Genomic DNA, 24,775 nt, shown 5'->3' on the forward strand with positions numbered 1-24,775 from the left:
AAACGAACGAGATGTAAGCTTAAATCTTTCTAAATTTTTTGTATAATTTGCTGTGACTGAAACTTTGCCAATCCTGTAAAGTTATTTCGTCGCACGGGCCACGCAGGTATGTCGAGCAACTGGCGCTTACGTAGCTTTCTATGCGTGCCAAAATCTAATCTTCGCTTTGTAGTAAAGTCTTTCATAAATTATATGGCCAAGGTTGTAGAGAACGTTAAGTTCGTGGACGACCTCCAACAGGCGCTAGAGAAAGCTTAGCTATGTTTCCGATTAGCTAATTAAAATCTGAACAAAACTTTATTATCAAGGACATCGTGGGAAGGAGAGATGTTTTCAGACAGTTACCGAAGGGGTTTGGAAAGAGCTTAATCTTTCAACTGCTGCCTGGAGTGTTCAAATTCTTGAACACGGATTCTCTTCTAGTCCCTTGGTCATTGTCATTTCACCTCTTTTGTCGATTGTTGAAGACCAAGTTAAGTACCTTTGATCATTGGGAATCGATGCTGCTTTCATTGGGGAAAACAAAACCAAAGACAAAGAAATATCGGATGGAAAGGGCTGGTTTGCTTTATTGTAAATGTCACCTTAGCACAGGATCATCTACTCACATCTAATAAACAAAAGTTTCCACGCTTAGCTTTTCTTTTTAGATTAGATTAGATTTTGGCGCGCACAGAAAGCTGCGTAAGCGCCAGTTGTTCGACATACCTGCGTGGCCCGTGTGACGAAATAACTTTACAGGATTGGCAAAGCTTCAGTCACAGCAAATTATACAAAAAATCTAGAGATTTCAGCTTACATCTCGTTCGTTTAAAGCGACATATCAACGCCTGCAACCATCATGTTTTATACAAACCTCGCAAACTTTTAAACACGTTCCCTTGTGATACCTGCAAAAGTATTCAGTATAATTTCCGGTGAGATTTTTGCCGACAATCTGATCGATTTCTCTCACATTGTGTGCTGAAACTGAAACTTTTCACCTCGAGCAAATCTCCGTCGCACAGCCCAAACCAACATGGCGAGGAACTGAGCTTCTTGTATATATCCGTGTTAAAACACACGAAAGGACTCTAAAGCACACTTCACTCTGATTGGGCAGAAAAACACAAAGATTTTCTGGCACCAATCAGATGCCAGAACGACTGCGACCGTTTGAACTAGTCTTGTTAGACAATGTCCTCAGGGGCTCTTCTGCCCTAACTTGAAATCGACTCACAGCCCCTGGATCTCCGAGGATGGGTCAACACTCGCTTGACACTTAGTCAACACTTGGTCGATAGTTGGTCCACACCCGGTTGAAAGTTGGTTGACACTTGCTCAGTAGACTTGGTCAAGATTCGGTTGAGACAATCGATAGTCAATAATCTCAGCTGATATTATGTCAATAATAGATAAGTGAAACAATTGAATAGGAATCAAAGAGTGTACATCACTAACATGACAGTCAAACACTAAAAGAAAGAGTGTGCATCACTAACATAACAATCAAAAATTAAAAAGAGATCGAGAGTATACCTCACTAAAGCAACAATAATACACAAAACAACACTTGGAGAAAGACCAGGAAAATTGAGTAGCTAATTAGTGCATTTTTGGCAATGGATATCAAGGATGACCAATAGAGAATTGAACCCTGATTAATCTTATTTGTCATATTTTTTAATTGTTCATCTCAGCATTTTTATTTTAAATACATAAATTACAGTTTATCAAAAGTTTCATAAGTTTCAAATGCCATAAACCTCACTACAGTTTATTGCTTTGCTGCTTTCTGGAGTGCAGCTAACCCTGCTTTCTTTAAAAAAGTGTCATTCACTTCCAGTATATACAGAAATGTGCTGTAATGTGCAGAGACAAGTTGTCCATAAGTCTTCATTACTGCTAACAACATTTTGGCAAACTTTAGAGACTTTGAAAGGTGAGGAGATTGTAGTTCTAACACTCTAGCAAAGATACTGAACAAATTGCCACTGAATTCTGGTTTTGAGTCAACCATTGTCTGTACAACAGAGACAGTATTCTCTGACCATGTGAAAAGATGACCCTGATGATCCGTCCTGATTGCAAATGTAAGTTCCAACAAATGAATTTTTGTATCTTCAGTGAAACATTCCTTGACTATTTTATTGATAATATCAACTTGTGGAGTGTTTAAATTTGACTCTTGAATAAGTTTTACAGCAACACCATCACAAAATGCTCTTGAATGTTTTTTTGAAAACAGGGTCACAGCCATAAAAAGAGCTCTTGAGGCAGCATGCTCTAATTCTTGTATTTTGGGAAGAAGACATTGAGAGGCAAAAACACATGCATTACCAAAGCTTGGGTCTACTTTCAAGTTAACAAATTTTGTACACAGAGAAATAGCAGTGGATTCTTGCAAGCCTTTAAGGTGCAAATGGGTGCAGATATATTCTACTTCATGACAGCTGCACATTGAAAACACATCAAGCTCGTTGCAAGAATAGTAATTCTCTTCTTTCGCCTCCAGGTTGGTAAGGAAGTTTTTTAAAGCAGAGATTTTTGGCTGAAGAGCATCAGAGAGTTTAGAATCAGCTGTAGCCTTGTTATCAGGGATCAAGTGTTCTGGAATATCCTCTGCCTCCATGTTCAAGTGTTCCGGGGGTGGAGGCACCTTGAAGTCTGGATCTTTAGCTATTCTATCTGTGTGGTGTTCAGAACTTTCATTAACATTAATTATTTCAATATCACTGTCATAGAAATCACTAGGAGCTTGTAAATAAGTCTCAAGTAGTTTTGTATCAGTTTTTGAATCAACATCATCTGCACAAATGTTTGTCACATCAACCATGTCTACATCATCTTGATCAATAACTTGACAGTCTCTGTGTAAAGCAGGATGGTTTTCTGACATACTCTTTTTTTCTTTCTTTATCTCGTTAACTTGCTTTTGGTTCAACCAAGGAATGCTTCGCGAAGATTCAGCCATTTGTTTATTCTTGACAAGTTCATCAATCCTAGATTTTGATTCTTCCGTAATGCAATTAAAATAGAAATCGTCGAAGCCTTCTCCATCACCTTGGTCAGAGCAGCCGGCTTTTTCCCTTTGGACTCTCTTCAAATCATTCACTTTTGACTGGAGAATATTAACATACGTAACACGCCAACCTTTCAACTCTTTTATTTCTTTTAGAGAGTCAACCAACTTCTCCAAAGATTCCGAAGGTAACACACTACTTTCATGTAAAATAAACGCCAGAATATTCCTTTGCATGTTCAATGGAAGAAGTAGAAATTTGAGTTTGAAAAAGAGTTTATCATTCAACACCACAGGAAAATTGCCCGCAAGGTGATTAATGAAATCGGTCCAATTCGGAGGAATGTCAGATAACCTATTACTTGACAACTTTTTCTGGAGCCAAAATCGTGCTGCTTGAACTGGTGAGAATTCTGAATTCAAAGCTGCAAATATTCCATGCCATTCACTTGGAAATGATGAAATAAGTGTATTTAGGAGGTTTACAGGAGGAAAATCAGCGAATTCTGCTTTGTGAGTTGAGTTTCCAGCTTTATCCGCCATCTTAAAATTGTTGTGGTCGTAACAAGCTGGATCTAGCGCGCAATCGAGGTTGAGTTCCAGCTTCCTGTGGGAGGAGTGAAATGTTCACTTCCTGATCATTAGTGCTTGCTCGCATCGTTTACCACAAAGTTCGTCTGCCAACTTTACCCACATTCATTACCTAAATATGCCATCAAGGAGGTAATTATTAGTATAACCGCCGTTAGATATATATTTTAGTCGTGTTCTCTAACGAAATGCTGTGGTGTTTGCTCGTTATTCTAGATGGTTTCACTCTGACATATCGGGCTTCGATGCCGAAAAGTTGTTGTTAGAGCGAGGATTTGATGGCAGCTATCTTGTCCGGCCCAGCAAAAGCAATCCTGGTGATTTTACTTTGTCGGTGCGGTAAGTATTCATTTCTTAATGATAGAAAGGGAGTTTGTATGAATTGGCGAGTAGGCATGGATAAATTTCTGGCCCAAAGCAGAGGTGTATAATAGTGAAATAAAGACCCCATTGACGATTCGATCTAGGAAGCTTGATGCCGCAGCCATATTTGAGCTCACTACCTTACTGTGCTAACACGACAGGGAAGAAGCGTTTATCACTCGTTAGATGAATCCTATCTAAGTTTCTAGGTTAAAGTAGATCCTTTTAACAATGTTTTCAATAGTAATTATGCGTGCCCTAACGCAGGAGTTGTGGGCGAATATTTTACTGCATTTGCATTTTGCAAGCACGATGAAAAATTTGAATGTTAATCGTGTTCTATCTACCCACTATCTCAGATAATAAGCCGCTGTGTTATTTGAATCTTGTTTTAAAAATTCATGAACGAAGCTTCAAATTATCTGATCCAACAGTTCTTGTGGTGAAAACCGGTCTGAAATTCAGCCGTCTTCCATGACAGGTCGGTAATGCGGCTGACAGCTCTTAAGAGAACTGGAAACATTAGAAAACCCACGCATTTCTACAGATGTCACACGGAATTTTTCACTTCGTTACGAATAGTGCATCTGTTTTTGTTACAGTTTAAAATATTATCTCATCTTTAGCTACTCTATTTGAAAACTGAAACATCTCCCGTGTAAGCAGATTATTGTTGTACCGTCTATAAGCTACGGTCGTGTGAGCCATTTGTTTTAGAAAAAAAGAGACGTACGTTTTGCTGGAGGAATGTATTTTGTAGAAATTTGAAAAACAATTGACTCAATTTACAAAAGACAGTGAAAGTGAAATTGGATGAAAGTCAAAACACACCATGTTGTCAGAACATTTTGTCAAGTTATTCTCAAGTCATTCCATGTTTTGAAGATGTAAACATGTACTTTTAATTAGCTTTAGGAAGAATAAATTAAATCATTATGCAGATCTCCTTTACACATTTGCACGAGAGATAAGAAATGACAGTTGTGAGGAGAATCGAAAGGGTTACTCTTCACTTTTAATGAGGATAATGCTCCCACGCTGGACTTTGCCAAACGGCTCATAGAGGTCAGGGGAAGAGTGTGTGGAAAATGCTATAATGTTGACTTATGAAAGCTTTAGCTTACCTTTACTTGGTTCAAGACAAAAATTCCTAGGGTTAGATATTATGTAAGTAGGTTTACATGGCCTTAATTTTTTGAAGGTTAAATTGTGTTCACCTGGCAAGCTTTTAACATGATTGTTTGGATAAAAAATGTTGGGTTGGAATTTCTATTTCCTGCACCTTGTAATCTGATATTTTAAGGCTACGAGCCTAAGGGTAATGTTATATTCTAAGAATATGAACTCTAGGGAAGTCCTTTTATCATATGCATCTAGGAAAATGATGTCAGATACAAAATTCATTTGAAAAATTGACACAATTCCATGCCTAAGGGAATGACTCTAAGTTTGGGAACAACTTTGTGACATGTCAAAACAATTTGTATGTTTTTGCAGTAAGTTTGGATGGAAGTCTTTCTAGAAGTAGAAATTTTCTTCTAGTGAGTATTTCTGAAATGGTTTATATCATTTCTACTTCTTCAAAAACTTATTATGCTATCATTTGGGACCTCAGTTTTCAAAATAAGCTCAGGATTACAGAGCTTCATACTGTGGATGCATTGAACGATACAGTGCAGGTTACACATTTCAAATGCCGTGTCCAATTTTCAGGAGCAAATTAGTCTGCAAGGCATGACATGAAGAAGAGTTAGAACATGTTAACAACATGCAAGGCTATTTTTTTCATTTTTTGGTCTATTGGCTGGCCAGAAATGGGAAAGTCATGCCATACATCTTATAACCTATTTGTACTGACCAGCAAACATGTCTAGTGAGAACTGAAAAATTGAATTTTCCACCAATTTCCAAGTAATCACCAGCTTGTATTTTTATTTTGAATGCAAAAGCTTGTCTCTGGAATGGCACCACAAAAGTGATCAAATGTCTTTGTATTGGTTTTGGGAAGCAATATTTTCCAAAATAAGGGAATTTTTCAATATTGGTTTCATTTGACTTGTCAACTAAGCAAGTGATGTGTTAAATCACACAGAATGCATAGACTAGTCAAGCTTTCCTTGCTTTACGTTGAGGTGCATGTACAGTGTATTGTATCTTCACAAAGCTTTGTTGCTCACCTTGAAAAATGTATGATATTCTCACATCACTTGACCATAATAGTAATCATATCTGATCAGCATTTAGAAAACACTTAATGAATAGAAATTCAACGAATACAGCTTTCCTTAAATATTTTTCCTTAAGTTTTTTCTTTATTCTTGATGACTTGTCTTGATGAACCTTTTCTCTGGTTTGAGTTTTTAGAAGCTTAATTTTCTCATTTCAAACACTTGAGTGAGAATATGATGTGGGCTCAGTATACTTTTTTTAGAATGATGTTGAGAATGGTTTATTGAAAATTAATTAGACCTTAAACATTTTTACAGCAAAGCTAAATCAATTCTTCCTTATTCTGTGGATTTATATGCAGTAGTTGTTGCCACGAGCCCCTAGTTGTTTATGGTACCCCTGGTAATTAATGAACCATAGCACAATCAAGCCTGTATCAATGGGCACCGTATTAAGCAGTCAGTTGTTAAAGTCCTGAAATTCTTTCACCTTAAACACTGTTAGTAATTTTCACTGCCAGTAAGCCATCATCTTTATTAATATATTAAGTGGTCATGGTCCCAATGACCTTTTTGTATTGTCTTCCACCTGTATTGAACAGTCACTTATGGCAGAACCACTCAAATAAAACTAAGAACAAGCTTCAAGGTATACTTAACCCATGATCATGTCCTGAAATCAATGCTAGTAGTATTTTTCAGTAAGGTTTTGTACATTAGTGGTCAATTATGGTATAAAATGGTGTTTTTATCATTTTTTACGATAGACCCTAATCTGTCAAACCTGTATTAAGTGTTCAACGTGTATTTTTTTTCCATAGGAGAGATGGTGAGGTGACGCATATAAAGATACAGAACACAGGAGATTTTTATGACTTATATGGAGGGGAAAAGTTTGCCACCTTGTCAGAATTGATCCAGTTTTATACAGAAAATCCTGGGCAGCTGCGAGAAAAGAATGGTCTGGTCATTGAAATGAAATTTCCTCTTAACTCCACAGATCCAACAACAGAAAGGTAAGACTCATTGTTATTAAAGTTAAGTGTTGGTGCTGTTTTCAACTGTTCATGGGGCTATAAGGTCAGGCCAGAAGGCAATGCATAGATCCACAGATTTGGGGATGCTCTATATTTCGCATGTTACTGAAAGTACATTGTGAAGTTCCATGTATATATAACTTGGGACCAAAAACCTATTCAGCACAAAGTCATTTGCACCTGAATAAGAACCTTTATTCATAATATATGAATCAAATGCTTTTTCCACAGGTTTCACCCATTGGGATTGCTATAAATAAACTAAAATTGTTACTTATTGGGAGCATTTAATCTACCTTTTCTATCACTGATAGCTTTAATTTTTACAACCAAAATGCCAAATTAAGTATAGCTTGAATAATTGCATCAATTTTTGGGTTCATACAGATTCTTTTATTTTTGAAAAAATAGGGAAATTTGTAAGATAACTTTCAAGACCCTGAGAGAAAGAATGAGAAATAGAGAAAAAGAATGGAAAACCAGAACAAACTGAAGGGGTTTTAAACTCTTTTTTTTGTTTGGTTTGGTTTTTGTTTGTTTTTTGTGGTAACAAACAAGAAGTTCTTAGTTACAGAGAGATGTCTCTCTGAAGTAGTAGAAAGTGATATGCAAATGGATTGTAGTATAAATGTTCCATGTGCACAAAAAAAAAATTATTAATTTTTCAATTTTGGGATAAACACTTGACAGTAGTATTTTGCTTAGGCCTTGTGATTACTAATGATAATGTTGAGTCTGAAAGTTGAAAATAAAAGTTGGAAAAAGATTCAAAGTTTGAAATGAAAAAGTAGCAACAAACCATGAAAATATTGTGTACATACATACATACATACCTACATACATACATACGTACATATGTACATTAGTTGACCACTCCCCATGGCGGCATTTCAGGGCTAATTCCCACCTATCCCACCCAAGGGGAGGACATCCACAACACAGTAATCTCGTCCGTGGGAAATTAACGTCTCCTACCCCTAACCCTGCAGGAGACGGGGCCCATGGTTTATTCGTCCTTATCCAAGAAGACTAGAATATCTATCCATTTCTTGATTATAGAAAGGTAGCAAATTCTCCTCACTAATTTTAAGACCATGAGTACCGGTCTGGCCAGGGCTCGAACCCTCGACCTCCCGCACAACACAATCCAGTGCTCTAACCAATTGAGCTAACTGGGAGGCGGTTAGCTCAATTGTGTCAATCTAACATCAGTTTCTGTTTTCACCAGATGGTTTCATGGCCATATGTCTGGTAAGGAGGCCGAGACCATGATGTTGGATAAAGGTAAAAATGGAAGCTTTCTGGTAAGAGAAAGCCAAAGCAAGCCAGGAGACTTTGTTCTCACTGTCAGGTGAGTTACATGAGGGACTATCTGATTCTCTGAAAGAAGTATACTGGGGCACTGTGGGTGATAGCCAATTTGGTTGCAGGATTTTGTACCATATCATTACAACTTCAACACGGACAATTAGTGTGTAATTCATTAAGTATTCCAGTTTTAATTGACACATGCACAACGAGGCACTAGAATTACCGAGAGATACTGGACACCCTTTAGTATCCTAGCGATCGTTTGCAGATTCATCGAAACAAGTTGACAGGCATTCTCGATCGCAAACCTGTTGTGATCACTTAAGCGAAAGGCACAGTTGACGAAAAATGAGATATCGCTTTCAAAAACTGTTGGCTTCAAAGCTGAAGCAATCGATGAAGAAGGAGTTTGGTGTGCGTGCACTGTTAAAGAAGTGAACAATAATTTTGCAATCGTGTCCTTTGACAGCTGGAATGCGGAGTGGAATCGCCGCGTCTGTGATCCAATAGAGATCAGGGATCAAACATTCAGTTCGTTTCTCCACGTTTGGCTACCAAAACAAAATGGAATTGAGCTATAAATCAAAACAAACGGTACAAGATATCAAAATAAAAAAGACTAGTAAATAAGCACCCCTTACCTGCATAAAATTCTCTTCAGTGAACAATGTCTTCACTTTAGGAAGACCGACTTTTACTTGTAAATATCACCAAAGCTTTTGTAAGCAAAAAGTTCAAATTACGGTTCGCTTTCATTTCAGGCGTAAATTTGCATAATCTTTCATGGATGAAATCTTTACGAGTTTCAAAGATCAAAACCATTTACTAAACTGCTCGTTGAACTGTAACACGCTTCCACTTAGCTAACAAAGCTTTCCAGATTTAGCATAGTTCGCTGCTACGAGGATCGAATTATTTTTACTGAATCTGTCACGCAATCCCAGACTTTTCTAGAATTATCCATAATCTGTAATATTCCAGAAACTTCTTTCATGTGACTCAGTAGTTTCCAAAAATAGTACAACTTGTAATGCGCTATAAATAGTAATAGAACATTCTAGATAACTAAAGTAAAGGTATAAAAGCTGGCTTGTGAGAAGTACAAAAGAGATTTGCCTGAGGACTTACCCTCGTGGCTTGCTAACTGAAGTTGAGAAAGAAGCTATTATATGACGAGGCTATGACCTTTTGATCTTGCGATATCCGGAGATAAGAAAGAGAAGAAAAAGACGATAGCTGAGAAGGGAAGAAGATAAAGAATACACGGTTCACTATGAAGTCCTCCGGAAGAGTTTGTGTACAAGGAAAGAATGCGATAAATCAAGAAAGCCAAGCGCTGTGGTCTTCAGTCGGCGGATGTTAAAATTGGAAGTTGATCAAGACGATGAACACTTACACGGCATGAAGGATTGTAAGCCTGCTTTATGAACTGCTTAACTTAATCTTTAACCCAAGTAAATTGACAATGTAAAACTAATTGAATAATAGTTGAAATGGGTAACTGCTTGTTGTTACATTTTTGTTGCGTGCCATATATGTACTCGGGAGTCTATTTTCATATATGCTTTGTTAGCGGACATTTGTTGGTCATTCGTGCACGTAACATCGCTTAGAATTTCTTGATCTATCCTAAGTTTCCCACACCGCATCCAAACAGGTTTTACTACACAACTTCCATCAAAGACTCCCAGTGAAACGTGACGTAAAATACGTCACGCATTACTAGGTAACAGAGCTCATACATATGCATGAACCCCACTTGAGTGGGGTTCGCAGAATTACACACTTTCTCTGTGCTGAAGTCATCAAGTGATTGGTTAATTTGTACCATGTGGTACAAAATGTTTTTGCCTGATTGGCTACAGTACCCCTAAAAAGTAAATTGACAGTCTTAACTCAAACTCAACTCGAGATACTTAAAACTGTAGAGGATCAAGAATTGAGGATTGTGACTCACAGTTCAATCAACTGGCAGATAAAAATGTAAACAAGCATATTTTCACTGAAAAATTTTACACCTTAACATTTGAAAGACATTTTACATCACAATGGGATTGATGAAAATGGGGAAATATTTTTCAGTTGTGTAATGCATTAATAATCCCTGTGATCAAGTAATGCCATAATTTGGGTTATCTACTTTATTAATATGCTTCCCCTTGAACACTCCCCACATTGAACACTGCAGATGGAAGCAAAATAATCAATTATTCATTTCTCTTAGTGACGAAAAAGAAGATGGTGAGCTTAGTTTTAGTTATTAGCAATTGAAGTTAAATTCAAGGTCAAGGTGTGACACTAACTTTTCAACTTAAGTACTAGCCAAGTGGCTGGTGGCAATTTAGATGTTACAACAATTTCAGTTTGTTTACTAGCCAAACTGGCCAGTGGAAACCAAAAACCACAATCCAAAACTGAATTTCTACTAGTCTGTGGCTAGTTGGCTACCATTGGTGTCAAGCCCTGAAGGTTGCTTTAAATTTGCTGTTAAGTTGAGGTGGAAACCATAGGTTACAATAAACAGTTTGAACAAGAGGAAGGCTCATTTGGCAATATTTGGCACCAATCATCTTATTGATAGTGGTTTATTAAAATTGAGCAGTAATGGAAACTACCATGATCCCTCAGAACCCTTTACACTTTAATATCAGTATGCATATTCTCCATACTATTCTCCATTGCATAAGTTAAGGTCACAAGAATAAAGGAAATGATTTTGTTCTCACATTCTTGATTTATGATAATTATTACATGGATTTTTTTCTTTTTTTCAATATGTAGACTGGAAGACAAAATCACTCATGTCATGATCCGCCATCATACGGACGGGAAGTATGATGTTGGCGGTGGAGAGAAATTTGAAGATTTGACAGATCTTGTGGAACACTACAAAAAAAACCCTATGGTCGAAAAATCTGGCACTGTTGTGCAGCTTAAAACAGTAAGAAGCTGTGATATTTTTTAATCTTTTGCCATCTGTGTTATTGAATCCCTTTCAATCTTCTCTCCATTAAAGGTATCCTAGCTTATTTGTACTTTCTTTTAATTTCTCTACATTTAGTGGTAAATTAGCTTGAACAGTGTACTGCATAGCTAGTAAATTTGTGCAATAGATTTGAATTTTGCCAGTGCATTTTGTATTCCCCTTCTGCACATGATGAAGTGTGTACCCTCTGGACATGACAGAGGGAAATTCCCTCTATACAACATTTGAATCACTATGAGTCATTACTGAAAATGTCATTGGATAACTGTTTTATGCATAAGGTGGGAATTATTGATATAATGTATACTACGTACGATGCTTGATCCTCACAGTAGAGATCGCTATTTATGCAATAGTGAAAATCAGACCTGAAAAAAATCAGGCCTGTACGGGATTCGAACCACTGACCTCTGCGATACTAGTGCAACGCTCTACCAATTGAACTAACAAGCCAACTGGGACCAGGCCGTTAAGTTGATTCGTAATAAACCTGTGATGATAAATCAAATACGATGAATATATGAAGTTCATAATTATGTAAAACACTTGTTCATTGAGTAAAGTATTGCTATTATGGGGAGGAAATTCATATTAAACATTTTGTGGAGTAAACACCCCCCCCCTTGCTTGATTTTAACTACAACAAACATGGCAGAGATTCCTACCACATTGATGTGCTACTAACTATGGGTTGGGTCTTCAATTACGAGTGGAATTTTCAGTTCAACCCTCAGTTAGGGAACATCACCAGAGACAACAGATGAGCATCCTCCACTGAAATCATGTGTATATGGTCCTAAATTTTGATTTTATTGTCTTTCAGCCATTTAACAACACAAGAATTAATGCTGCAGCAATTGAGGATCGAGTCAAAGTTTTACAAAAGGAGAACAAAAATGTGTCTGGAAAAGCTGGATTTTATGAGGAGTTTGAAGTAAGCTTTTTTTCTAAATCTAAATCTAAATATCGTTATGTCGGCAAAATCGTTTAAGACATCACGCCAACTCTAAGATAATAATAAGTGAAACTATACTAAATATACAACACTATTAAAAACTATTAAAAATTATTAAAAACTATTAAAACTACCGATAAATAAATTTAAGTTAGTTTTCTTTTAAAAGTATGTGGGGATTGACTGGAAACAATTTCTTTTGGGAGTTTGTTCCATTCAGTTATTGTCCTGGGGAAAAAAGAAAATCTAAAAATATCTTTATGTCCTTTCGGTACACTGAATTTAAAATCATGGCTTCCTTGGGTTCTCCTTTCTTTGTTTGTCATCAAATAATCCCCCCAATACCCATCTAGGAGGCCGTGGCACATCTTGTACATAGTGGAGAGCCTTGCATGTCTTCTCATTGTTTCAAGTGTGTCCCACTGTAGGTCTTTCAGCATTTCCGTCACACTCGTTGTTCAATCGTAATTTCCAGTGACAAAGTGGGCTGCTTTCCGCTGTACCCTTTCTAGAGCCGCTCTAGCTTTCTGGTAATGAGGGTCCCATGCGCTACAGGCATACTGGAGTTTTGGCCTCACAAGTGTCATATCCACGGTTTCCTTCACTTATCTTGGACAATTCCACAGGTTTTGCTTGATAAGTCCCAGGACCTTATTTGCCCTAGATGTGATTGTTTCAATGTGTGGTGACCACCTCATTTTGTTATCGAGCATTACCCCCAGATAAGGGTGAGATTCCACTTCTTCTAGGATTTGTCCACAGAATACGTATTCTCGCTTTGTTGGATCTCTCTTGGTTGTAAAACACATGATCTTACACTTTGAAGGATTAAATTCCATCTTCCACGTTTGTTGCCAGTCTTCTAATATATACAAGTCCTCTTGGAGATCGGCTGTGTCTTCATCACAACAAATTGTCCCATATAACAATGCATCGTCAGCAAAAAGTCTAACAGTAGATTTAAGAGTATCAGGTAAGTCATTTATATACATTAAGAACAGTAGCGGTCCTAAGACTGTTCCTTGGGGAACACCAGATGTCGTAACTACAGGGGCAGATGATGCCCCCTCAATTACCACTGATTGGGTACGCTGTGTTATGAACGATTCAAACCAGTTAAGTAGTGGGCCAGGAATTCCGTAATAATCAAGTTTCTTCAAGAGTAGGCGATGGGGAACTTTGTTGAATGCTTTTGAAAAATCAAGGATTGCAGCGTGAATTGTTTTGTTAGACTGGATAGCACTTGCTATGTCATGAATGGTACATATGAGCTGTGTTTCTGTTGATCGTTTCGCTCTAAAGCCATGTTGACAATCAGTGAGCGCCCTATATCGTGAAAGATGCTTCATAACATGGCTATGTACAATATGCTCAAGTACCTTTGATGCAATGCAGGTAAGTGACATGGGCCTATAATTTGAAGGATCCGATTTCTTTCCTTTCTTGTGAATAGCGCATACGTTGGCGTGTTTCCATTGGATAGGCACAGTTCTGGTATGAATACAATCTTAATATAATATGTCAGTAAGGACCTGTGATATTTCATAGGCATTTTCCTTTAAAAACCAGGGTGGAATTCCATCTGGGCCATACGCTTTATCTACCTTCAACTTGCCAAGTTGCTTTTCAACTCCATGGGTTGTGATTTTTATTGTTCCAATAGTCAGGATAGGGCTTTTGCCAAGGTCTGGGATATTCTCTGCTTCTTCGTTGTTGAAAACACTGGAGAACTGGTTATTTAGCACTTTGGCCTTAGCTCTCGGTTCGATAAACATTTCATTTCTAACTTTGAGGTCCTAGGTATCTGTACCCTCTTTTCCTAGTTTTTTAATGTGTTTTATGGAATCATGGAGAAAGTCAGAAAGATAATTGTTCCTGGACTCATTCAAGTTCTTGTGTAATTGTTTCCTGACTAATTTAAATTTATTCCAATTGGATTGGTTTCCAGATTTCTTTGCTCTGTTGTATAGCCTTTGCTTTTTCCTTGTCTGTCTTCTCAGGCTACGATTAAACTACAGTAGGTTATAGCGTGAGGTAGTAAACTTGTGTGGTATACAGGAGTCCATAATTCCTGTGAGCCTTTGTTGAAATATATTTCACCTTGTGTCTACGGATTCTTTCTTTATACGGGTGGTATCTGCCCTTTTCCTCATATAAATCTTTCGTCTCACTGGCTTTTTCTTTCTACATGCCAGGTTCACTTCAAAAAGAACCATATCTTGATCGTTTATTCCCGGGATTACCCTAACATTGTTAATGATATTGACATTATTTGTCAACACCAGATCGAGAATGTTATCATATCTAGTAGGTTCCTTTACTAGTTGGGTAAGTCCATATTCATCGATGATTTCAAATAACTGTTCAGAATTGAAGGAGCAATATGTCAGTTTAAGGTCGTTCCATTTAAGGTCCGGGGCATTGAAATCTCCCGCCACAATTACATTGCTAGTATTTAATCTATCGCCTAATTTGAATAAAGATGAATCAAATTCAACAATTTATATAATATAAGCAAGGGCTGCGAGATCGTTTGCTTCGCTTGGCGTAGATAATGAGACAGGCTTTGTTGTTGTTGTGTTCCTCAGGGACGAAAAGAGCTTTGTTGTTTGTTTCTCTGGGAGTGTCGCTCCTTTTGTTTTCCTGTTTTTTCTTGACATTGGTAACAAATTCTGTTGGGAGAAGTGTTGTATATTGATAATTTTAATCTCTTCTCTACACAGGTTCTTCAGAAGCAGGAAAGCAAACACCTTTACAGTAGAAAAGAAGGAGAACGGCCTGACAACAAAGCAAAGAACAGATACAAGAACATTCTACCATGTGAGCTCTTTGTAATAACTTAATAGGTGTGAGGACCATGCTGGTAAATACTGGCCTAACATTGTGGTAGTGCACACCAAGCATAGCAAGGTCCATTAAAATATGACAGAAGGCAATTATGCCTTCTCCAATATGGCTTAAGCAAGTGAGGCTTTTTCAAATTTAAATTCACAGATCATGACCATTTCTGTGTATAAACTGTCCACTTGACAGAAGCACGACCAAGTTAGAAACAATCAGAACACTAAGTTAACGTGGAAAGGTTTTGGCTTTTTAAATGTATTGTCATGGATTTTAGAAGTATTTTATTGGAATTTTTTTTTCAAAATATGGTTATATGGTTTACTCGGTTTTTTAATTGCATGATGCTATTAAAGGAATTCTTCATGTTAATTCTCCTTACTGTCCAATATACATTAAATTTTTAATCTTGTCTGCTCTGAGAATTTGGTATTGAATCAAATATTTATCCACCTATTGCTAGATTTCTTTATACTTAGCACCTTTCTGATCGATAGTGTACTGATATTTTAAGAAAAAAGGTCTTAGTCAGTTCTGGAAAGGGTTTAGAGTCCTCACACTACACTTAGCTTTGTTTCTTCAAGGATTGGAAGACAGAGAAAGTTAAGGGAAGGGAATTGCTCTTTGATCAATAGAACCTCATCTTAACTTTCTTAATGTTGGATTACTTGAGTTCATTTGTGTCTAATTTAAACCTTGCAGTTGATCACAGTCGTGTTATTTTGGATAATGCTGATCCAAATACCATTGGATCAGACTATATCAATGCCAATTATGTTGGGGTAAGTTTCCTGCTGTAGCTGTGTTGTCAAAGTAACCAGACTTTATTTCATTCGTGGTGCATGGACATGCCAGCAGTATTCAACAAATCTCGCATTCTCGTTGTTTCTGAGAGGAGGAAGAAATTGCTATCAGTTTACTCACCACAGGTAGAATGGCTATGTTGATGTCCTTTTGGGAATGAAATGGTGTTAACCACAGCAGCCGTGAACCATTATTAAAGTGAACAAACCTATACTTAATTTTAATATATCAACAAAGTTGAAGTGGTAAATTGGCCACCGTAACGATTACAAAAGCTGATGTTTTGAGCGTTAGCCCTTCGTTGGAGATCTGACAAAGGGCTAACGCTCAAAACGTCAGCTTTTGTAATCATTACAGTGGCCAATTTACCACTTCAACTTTGTTGATATATTTAAATTATTTTGTTACTCCCACCGATGCAGCCCCAAACAGTTTCTTTCAAAACTATCAGCCTTTATTCACTAGACTTAATTTTATTTACATCTGACCTTTATATTCCCAGCCTAGTGACTCAGAGGAAGCATCCAAACGATACATTGCTGCTCAGGGTTGCCTTCCGAGCACTGTGGAAGATTTCTGGCACATGGTTTTCCAGGAGAACAGCCGGATCATTGTTATGACAACCAAGGAAGTGGAACGGGGAAGGGTGAGAAAGAGGCAATAACATTCATGAATTACTTTTAAGTAACAGTAAGGCTTTGAAAAGCTCTTACTAGCTGCTGTCAAAATATGAAGGATATGGTTTTGTACCGTATTTATCTCATGCAGTGAACATGATTATTGACTTCTTGGTAAAACAAAACCTGAAAACAACCACATGGACAAAAGTGTTTAAGCCTGTACACCACATTCAGTATTTGAGTTCTCCATACTGCTCTCTGTGTGCTTTTCCTATGGTACTTACAAGGAGAAATTGTCCAGCAATCAAGAGCTTCTTGAGTTAGTGATTATTTCTTTCAATTTCATGACCTTAATGCTTTATCCTTGAGAAATTAAATACTTATAATTCTCAGGAGTTAGAGGTTGAATTTATTTATGATTTGCTTACTACAAGCACTGAAAAACAGGTTGTTGCCAAAGCAAAGTTTTTTTGTTTTTTTTTTGTGAGACTTCCAAAGCTTTGATTCATTTTTCAAAATTCTTAGACTAGTAACTTTTTACTGCAGTTGTTTCTAAGTGTATACTAGAGAACTTTTGTGCTGATAACTCTGTGTGCTACTGTATAAATACTCATCTGCAGACCTTCACCCAGTGACTAATGAAAGCCATGCGTTATTTAATCTTTTCCCTTGCTTTGGATGGTAATGTTTCAGAACAAGTGCACTCGTTATTGGCCTGACGCTGAAACTACTAGGAATGTTGGTCCCTATCGCGTCAGGCATATGAAGGAGACAGAATTTACTGACTATACTTTGAGGGAGTTTGAAATGACTTCAGAAACAAATGTGAGTGTTACAACTAATGTCTTAGATATGTTGGGTTTTTAATTATTTTAAAATAGGAATTATAAGTAATATTTTCTTTAATTTGGAGAACAACATACTTAGTAAACTTAGTTCCTCCAAAAAAATGTTTAAGCTTGTCTGAAGTCCTACCTAAAAGTCTTTTTAATCGACTTAAACACCAGTGGCATTTTGCATTTAAAGCAGAGCAGAATGGAATACTTAAAAAAAAAGATGCACTTTTAACATCCCAGAAGACTGTTGATATTTCTGTTGTAATGGCTATGAATAATTCTCCAAAAGATGTAGTATTTAATGTTGTAGACAGATAGATTGCAAATGAAAGCTAATTTTTCAACTTATTTTGTGTTATAGCCCATACCTAGTACAATATATCAATTCCATTACACTGGATGGCCTGATCATGGTGTACCAAAGGATCCAAGCCCTGTTTTACACATTCTTCATGAAGTCAACGGCAAGCAGCAGTCTATTCCAATGGCTGGACCAATCATTGTGCACTGCAGGTAACACCAATGGTCGTTGATTTAACAATTATCCTCTTTACACTTGTCTAATTGTGTTTTATCTTTAACCCTTTAGTGGGGAAGGCATTGGCCTAATTGTTTGTGTGCTGGGCCCATTTGTATAAAGAGGGGATAAATGCTGTCCAACAGATAAATCCCTATTCAGCAGATAAGGGACTGCAAAATGTACTACACTATCCACCAGATAGAGATTTATCCAGTGGAGTATGTTATCCAACCTTTGAACAATGGGGGCCAGGGGTCCATTTCTCGAAAGTCTTGGTAACTTAACGAGCCCAAAGCCATGTTTTAAAATCAAAATTTCAAGGATAGGAAAGCAGGTTCTGGCACCCAAACCAGTCTTTTTTGCTTCTTTAGCTGATAGTTTTATCATATCATTTTCAAAACTTTTGAAATCCCCATCTTGAATGAAAAGAGAACAGCCTGTTAAGTTACCGAAACTTTCAAGAAACCGGCTCCAGGGCTGGGTAATAATAATAACACCTTTATTTAGACACAATAATGTTTAAAGCTGAACAGCTTGTGGGGTCATGTGTAAATGCAAATAAACTCTAAATTAAATAATTTAATTCAAATGATAATGGTTTTTGAGGAGAGGGGAAAACTGGAAAAACCTCTCAGAACAGAGTAGAGAACCAACAAACTCCATTCACTTATGACGCCGGGTCCGGGAATCGAACCTGGGACACATTAGTGGAAGGCGAGCGCTCTCACCACTATGCCAACCCTGCTTCCCCTCAAAACTGAGTTAAGATAACCCAGAGTTAGTGTGAAATCTGATTTCAGATCTGAAAGCTTAAAAAGAAATTCAGTACAATTATTTTTGTCTACAACTTAATGATTTGATGGCCTTTAAAGAATAGACAAAATTATCCAAGAAAGGTTTTGAACAAAGGAATAAAGAATCCCAGAATAAAATTTAACCCTTGATTCATGCTAATCAGCTCTCAAACAACTGGGCCCTGGGCCGAGTTGTTCAAAGTGGCTAAAGATAACCCAGGGTTAGTGTGAAATATGATTTCAGATCTGAAATCTTTAGAAGAAAATTCAGTTTAATTCCATTTTTCTACAATTTGATGATTGAATGCTCTTAAAAGAATTGGGAAAATTATACCAAAACTGCTTTTGAACAGAGAAATATGGAAAGTGGGATTAAGATTTAACCCTGGGTTAGCGCTAATTGGCCTTCAAACAACTGGGCCCAGGACTCTCGGTCTGGGGGTCTGTATTTGAGATAAGGCCAGGTCACTGTGTAGTGTTTTTGGGTTAAACACTACTCTCACAGTGTCTCTCTCCACTCAGGAGTTTAAATGGTTACCAGGGAATTGTCAGGGAAGTGTCAGGGAAGCCTGATGAAATGCTGGGGGTAGCCAAGCGATGGACTGGACTCTGAGATCAAAGGGTTGACAGATTTTCTTTAAATTTGCCTTTTAGTGCTGGCATTGGAAGAACTGGTACATTTATTGTTATAGACAGTTTGGTCAATATGATCAAAGAACAAGGTAATTGCTTTAATTTTTTTAATTTTTTTTTCTATTGAGAGTGGCTGTCCGTATTAATTCTCAGAAAGAATCATATTTTCATACAGCACAATCCTACATTTTTTTTAATTTGGGAAATGAGGTGTGGAAATAGTGGTGGCTTCCACCCTTCTAGAAATGTGCATCATAATTATCTAGTTTTGATACCGTGAATTGGAGAAAACTATAGTTATTATACAATTTTCTTTGTACAGTAACTCAGATTATTTCACGACTCGGGCAGTCAGAGGGCCAATAACTAAAATCAACCAATCAAAATGCTCTATTGCCGGTCAACATTCTCTCAGTATTGGACCGGGCACTGTCCCGAATGGTCCCGAATGATACCGCACTTGTGTCCCTTTGAACTTCAGTCGTATAATAAATTTCTTATTAACCAAGCTTGCTCGGGACCGTACTGGAAGAATATCGGCCCTCGGTCTTTTTTGTACGGACCTCGCTGTGCTCGGTCCGTACTGTCAAGACCTCGGGCCGATATTCTCCCAGTACGGCCCTCGCGCTTGGTTAATAAGATATATGTACGTTTGTTTTTTGTAATTGTTTGTTTCACTCTCTGCAGGCCTTGACTGTGAAATTGATATTTCTAAGAGTATTCAAAATGTCAGAGCGCAGAGATCAGGAATGGTACAAACAGAGGTAGGTGGAACCAACACTTAATATTTCTTTGATTTTGTCATCAGTTATGGGCAATTGTCCTATACTAAAGCTGTATGCAGCTGTACTTTGTTCGAATTTGGCTTTTTCGTTCTTTTTTTTTTTTTTATTTTTTCCTATGACAACGTTATTGAAAGCAGGTGTATGTACATACTGAATCGTACATCGTCAATAACTGATTGAGATTTTTCTGATTCTGATTTCAGGCGCAGTATGAGTTTATTTACAAAGCTATTCAACACTACATCAGCACAGAGACCGCAAGGTTAAACAGTGACAATGTAAGAATCAACTATTCAAATCAGTTTCTGGAAGTTTAATTCTTAACACGGAATTATTATCTAATTTAAATGAACTCTTATTTTGTCGGATTTTGTCTTGTTTGGCTGAAATTTGAAGTGTCAGTTTATTTGTTTGTTACTCTTTTAACTTGTCAGTTTGGCAGTGCTTCTTTCACCATAACAAACAGTGAATACATTTATATTTTTCTCTCTAAAATTATCCTTTAAAATTGCCTCGCTCCTAAAGTGTGAGACTTCGTAGCTAAGTAGGTCGTAGCACCCAACCAGTATCTAGAAGGTACAGTTTAAATTGTCAAAACCTGAATTTGGTTCAGACTTCCTTTCTACAACTGCTAAAATTGCCGTCCACCGGCGAGGATCATTTCTTTGCTTGATATTTCTCGCTGTTGTTTATTTATGATTGAATTATCGTTTCGTTAAATTGTAATACTTCTTTGAAAAGTTAAAGGAAACATAATGTGAAATCGCCACATCATTATGACTTTTTTTTTTCTTTCAGCCGAATCTTGCCGTCTACGGGAATTTGGCGAACGTGAGAAAAGGAGGTGAAAGTGAGGCACCTCCTCCAATTCCTGGTTATAACGTCGACAAACCCCAGCCAAAGTTAGTATTTTTCCACGTGCATTCTGACGAAGTTTATTTTCTGGGATTGGTTGATTGTGACTTGCACCCCTTTCTCAAATAGGTGGCTATTTATAGCACCGCAACAAATTGTGGCTTTACCAAACGTGCTTACTTTCCCTGGTTGCTGGTTAAGGGATTTTTGCTTCCATCTCTTATTGGTTTATTTTTCTGTTTTCTTTTACTGAGATTCACTTATGGAATCTACTGCATGACCTGGTCTAAAATTTTTACATCCTAAAACGTCGTTTCTTTGAAGCTTTCAATCGACAACACAACTTAAGTGCGAGATTAATCGCTTACGTAAATCGTAGCTTCGTGAAAAGGTGTCGTCTTTTTTAATTTTCTTATCCTCTTACACCCTAACATCAGTATGCATATTCTCTAAAATGTTCTTCATATATGTTCTTAGGTGCTAACAAGGAGAATTTATTTAACAATCAAGAGCCTCTTTAGTTGTTGATCATTTCCTTTATTCTCAGGACCTTAAATGTGTAATTCAGGGGTGAACTTGTAAGGAGAAATTAGATGTTAGTCACTTTAAGGAGCCAAAGGGTTAAATTGAACTTGTTATCATTCTCATACCTTCGGTGAATATATAGTACGTCTTATAAATTATTATTACACGACTCGGGCAGTCAGAGGGCCAATAACTAAAATCAACCAATCAAAATGCTCTATTGCCGGTCAATATCCTCTCAGTATTGGACCGGGCACTGTCCCGAATGGTCCCGAATGGTCCCGAACGATACCGCACTTGTGTCCCTTTGAACTTCAGTCGTATAATAAATCTCTTATTAACCAAGCTTGCTCGGGACCGTACTGGAAGAATATCGGCCCTCGGTCTTTTTTGTACGGACCTCGCTGTGCTCGGTCCGTATTGTCAAGACCTCGGGCCGATATTCTCCCAGTACGGCCCTCGCCCTTGGTTAATAAGATATATGTATTCTTCGTCTGCCTCCTTCAGTTAGTCTTAACATTACTGTCGGTGTTATTTTCAAAAAACAATGATGAAAACAGAGAAATGTTTAACTTAGCATTAATTCTTTTGTATTTCATTGTAGTTCACTTATCCACTTTATTTTATTTCTGTTACGGTCATGAAAACAGAGTAGTGTTAAATTTAGCATTAATTATTTCTAATTATTTCTATTGTTCACTTATCTACATTATTTTATTTTTGTTGTAGACTTCCCGGGGAAGGTGACGAACCCGATTCATCTCCAAAACTTCCTCCTCGAGTAGGTGACGCCTAGGTAGATATTGAAGAAGTGAGATATCTTGTAGAAAATTACGAGAAAATGATCGGATATAGAGGATTCATGAGCATAGACATGAGCTCTCACAGGGTCAATTCAACCTTGTCTATCTCCCCGATACTGGTTGGCCGTTTGTGCCGTTAGTTTCTATTAAACGCATGAAAATTTGCTTCGCTATTAACTAGTGACCCAGGGAGCAATTGATGTCTGGGGCGTAGGTGGCGCACTTGTCTTTGTGTGAGTTCTTTTAGAGAGGGAAGGAAGGTTCTCAGAATGTCTTCAGCAAGAAGTACATGTATACTGTTATCCGAGAAGTAATGAAAGTTGAGAATATTACATGCCCTCCCTTGTTAATGCTCCATTGCTTGAGCAGAAAGTGACAAAAATTAGTTCTCAGAAAAACTTTTAGAAACCTAAAACGGCAAACATTGATGCAAACAAAATATCAAATACCGCCAGTCGGCAAAATTTAACGTAGCAAAACTTGTGAATTCACAGAAGGAGCTCCTGTGGACACCATCTACTGACAGGAAAATGATAGTAGCTTTTTCTCTTCCTGAAACTCGAGACGAGCCAAATCCGACCCCTTGAATATTTTATTTCTTATTTTTGTCTCTAGTCATACTTCTGACATCTCTTTCATACGTACTTGTATTCCAATTGCTCTCCTGATTTGAATGGTTTTTTCACAGGATGTTGATGGTCCTCCACCTCCTCTGGCTCCAAGAAACATGGGAAACGTGTAATTTTAAATAAGAAAATCACCGCGTTTTTATAGAAGACAGTTAAAAGTAATTTATACCAATTTGAATACTTGTAGCTCGGCCGCTATGTCACGTCACCGCACATTACGAAACCAGCTTATTACTAGTTCGTCACGCAATCCTTTTCTTCCCACTGATGGGGATGTATTGCGTGTCGTCCGAAGAACAATAGAATTAATTTTAAATGCTGGAAGTTATTTGTGTGGTTTATTTGCGTCGAGATGATATAGGCACTGAAATCAATAACTAAAAATGTGGGGAATTGTGACCTTTATAGACTGTATGTGTGCATCTCCATAAAACCCTCCCCAGCTCAGTCCACTGCTGAACTCTACACAGCAACCATGTGACACTCAGAAATCTTCTTTTTTCGCTTCTCTTTCGTTTTTTGCATTGATTGCCATATTTTTGGTTATATCGTTTAAGATAATCTGACTTTTTTCCCACGAATCACGAGCTACTATTTTTATTAACCAATTTTACACCCAAGATCTGATTGTTAATTCTACCCTCTAGCTGCTACATATTTCCATGTAAGTTAGGTACGAGAATTTGGTGTTAGATCAAGATAACTTTTACTGATACGTTTAAGTATTCTCCTTACCTGTTTGTTGGATAATGTGTGGATATTATAAGGAGAAGTTACATGTTAATTACTTCTGGGAGTTAAAAAATTGTGATTGCATGTGAAATTTAAACAGATTGACAGGCTGTTATTGATATGTAGATAGCGGGTATTTTATAATGTAAATTGAATGCATTTTATCCAACAATGCAGTTGGACTTGCATTACACTGATTTAGATGAAAAAACTTTTCTCAAATTGTACTCAGATTTAGAAATGAAGCCCTATTGAATACTACCAATGATATTATTTGATGGAACTACAATCAGTTTAGCTAGAATAAAAGCTACAAAAATACAATTCGCAATAAATTTTATAATTAATTTCTGAGCAAGTTTTTCTGCTAGTTTTTTCTACAAACTAGCAGTGTAAATCATCCTTGATCGCGTGTCAGTACATTTTCATTTTAATACCACATTTTAAACTTGTAATTAAACTGGCAGATCGGTCGGGGGGAGGGTATGGGAGTCAGAACCTCCATCTTCCCTCATCATACCGGCTTTTTATGATTGTATCGCGCATTATTACCCAGTATGAAGTGTTTAGAATTTGCTTTTCTTGACATATTTCTCAGCTTATTTAGGCTTAAGTGTTTCCTGAAATTCCTGGATCCGCCCTCAATAGTCTCCATCACTTGTTTTTCATAGACAAGCTTAAGTTGAACGTACATTAGATATGAAAAAAAATATGGATGCACAGAAGCGTCTGAATCAGTGAGTTAATTTTAAGTGCTGCTACTCATCCCTCGTTTGAAACCCTTTCACGCACCAATCATGAGAAACTGAAAACCCTATCAAGCTTCAAATTCCAGACTGAGCTAAAAGACTTGAGATATTGATGCGTCTAGTATAGCATGATGATGCCATTGTAAACCATACACGATTTAAGACCCTTGTGATCAAAATGTGTACCTGTTTTTAGAAAACATTTGGAGTTGCATTAGGCCTGTCCCGATTGTGCTA

General features: G+C 37.3%; 2 protein-coding genes across 3 annotated transcripts; one reads left to right on the forward strand and one right to left on the reverse strand.

The window, feature by feature from the left end:
- Positions 1-542: 542 nt before the first annotated feature.
- Positions 543-3,544, reverse strand: LOC111329393 (uncharacterized). Its single transcript, XM_022934092.2, has one exon. The coding sequence runs from the start codon at positions 3,542-3,544 to the stop codon at positions 1,757-1,759; it is 1,788 nt and encodes a 595-aa protein (XP_022789827.2). The 3' UTR covers positions 543-1,756.
- Positions 3,545-3,592: 48 nt separating this feature from the next.
- Positions 3,593-24,136, forward strand: LOC111329394 (tyrosine-protein phosphatase non-receptor type 11). Of its 2 annotated transcripts, none has more exons than XM_022934094.2 (17): positions 3,593-3,724; positions 3,809-3,931; positions 6,945-7,139; positions 8,389-8,511; positions 11,253-11,412; positions 12,281-12,391; positions 15,136-15,232; positions 15,956-16,035; positions 16,560-16,703; positions 17,371-17,502; positions 17,875-18,026; positions 19,482-19,549; positions 20,148-20,224; positions 20,449-20,523; positions 21,044-21,147; positions 22,355-22,421; positions 23,117-24,136. In XM_022934094.2, exons 1-16 carry the CDS (start codon positions 3,711-3,713, stop codon positions 22,419-22,421), a joined length of 1,722 nt encoding a protein of 573 aa, XP_022789829.1. In that variant the 5' UTR covers positions 3,593-3,710; the 3' UTR covers positions 23,117-24,136. The 2 variants fall into 2 exon arrangements, with proteins under 2 accessions (XP_022789829.1, XP_022789828.1); XM_022934093.2 differs by having other exon boundaries at positions 22,355-22,406.
- Positions 24,137-24,775: the final 639 nt, after the last annotated feature.

Source organism: Stylophora pistillata, chromosome 8 (genome assembly GCF_964205215.1).
Source record: "Stylophora pistillata chromosome 8, jaStyPist1.2, whole genome shotgun sequence".
Classification (NCBI taxonomy): domain Eukaryota; kingdom Metazoa; phylum Cnidaria; class Anthozoa; order Scleractinia; family Pocilloporidae; genus Stylophora; species Stylophora pistillata.

Coding starts and splice junctions, on each gene's coding strand:
- LOC111329393 (XM_022934092.2), bottom strand. CDS start 3,544: ATGGCGGATAAAGCTGGAAACTCAACTCACAAAGCAGAATTCGCTGAT.
- LOC111329394 (XM_022934093.2), top strand. Junction 8,512..11,252: donor GACTTTGTTCTCACTGTCAG/GTGAGTTACATG, acceptor TTCAATATGTAG/ACTGGAAGACAAAATCACTC. Junction 17,503..17,874: donor AAATGACTTCAGAAACAAAT/GTGAGTGTTACA, acceptor TTTGTGTTATAG/CCCATACCTAGTACAATATA.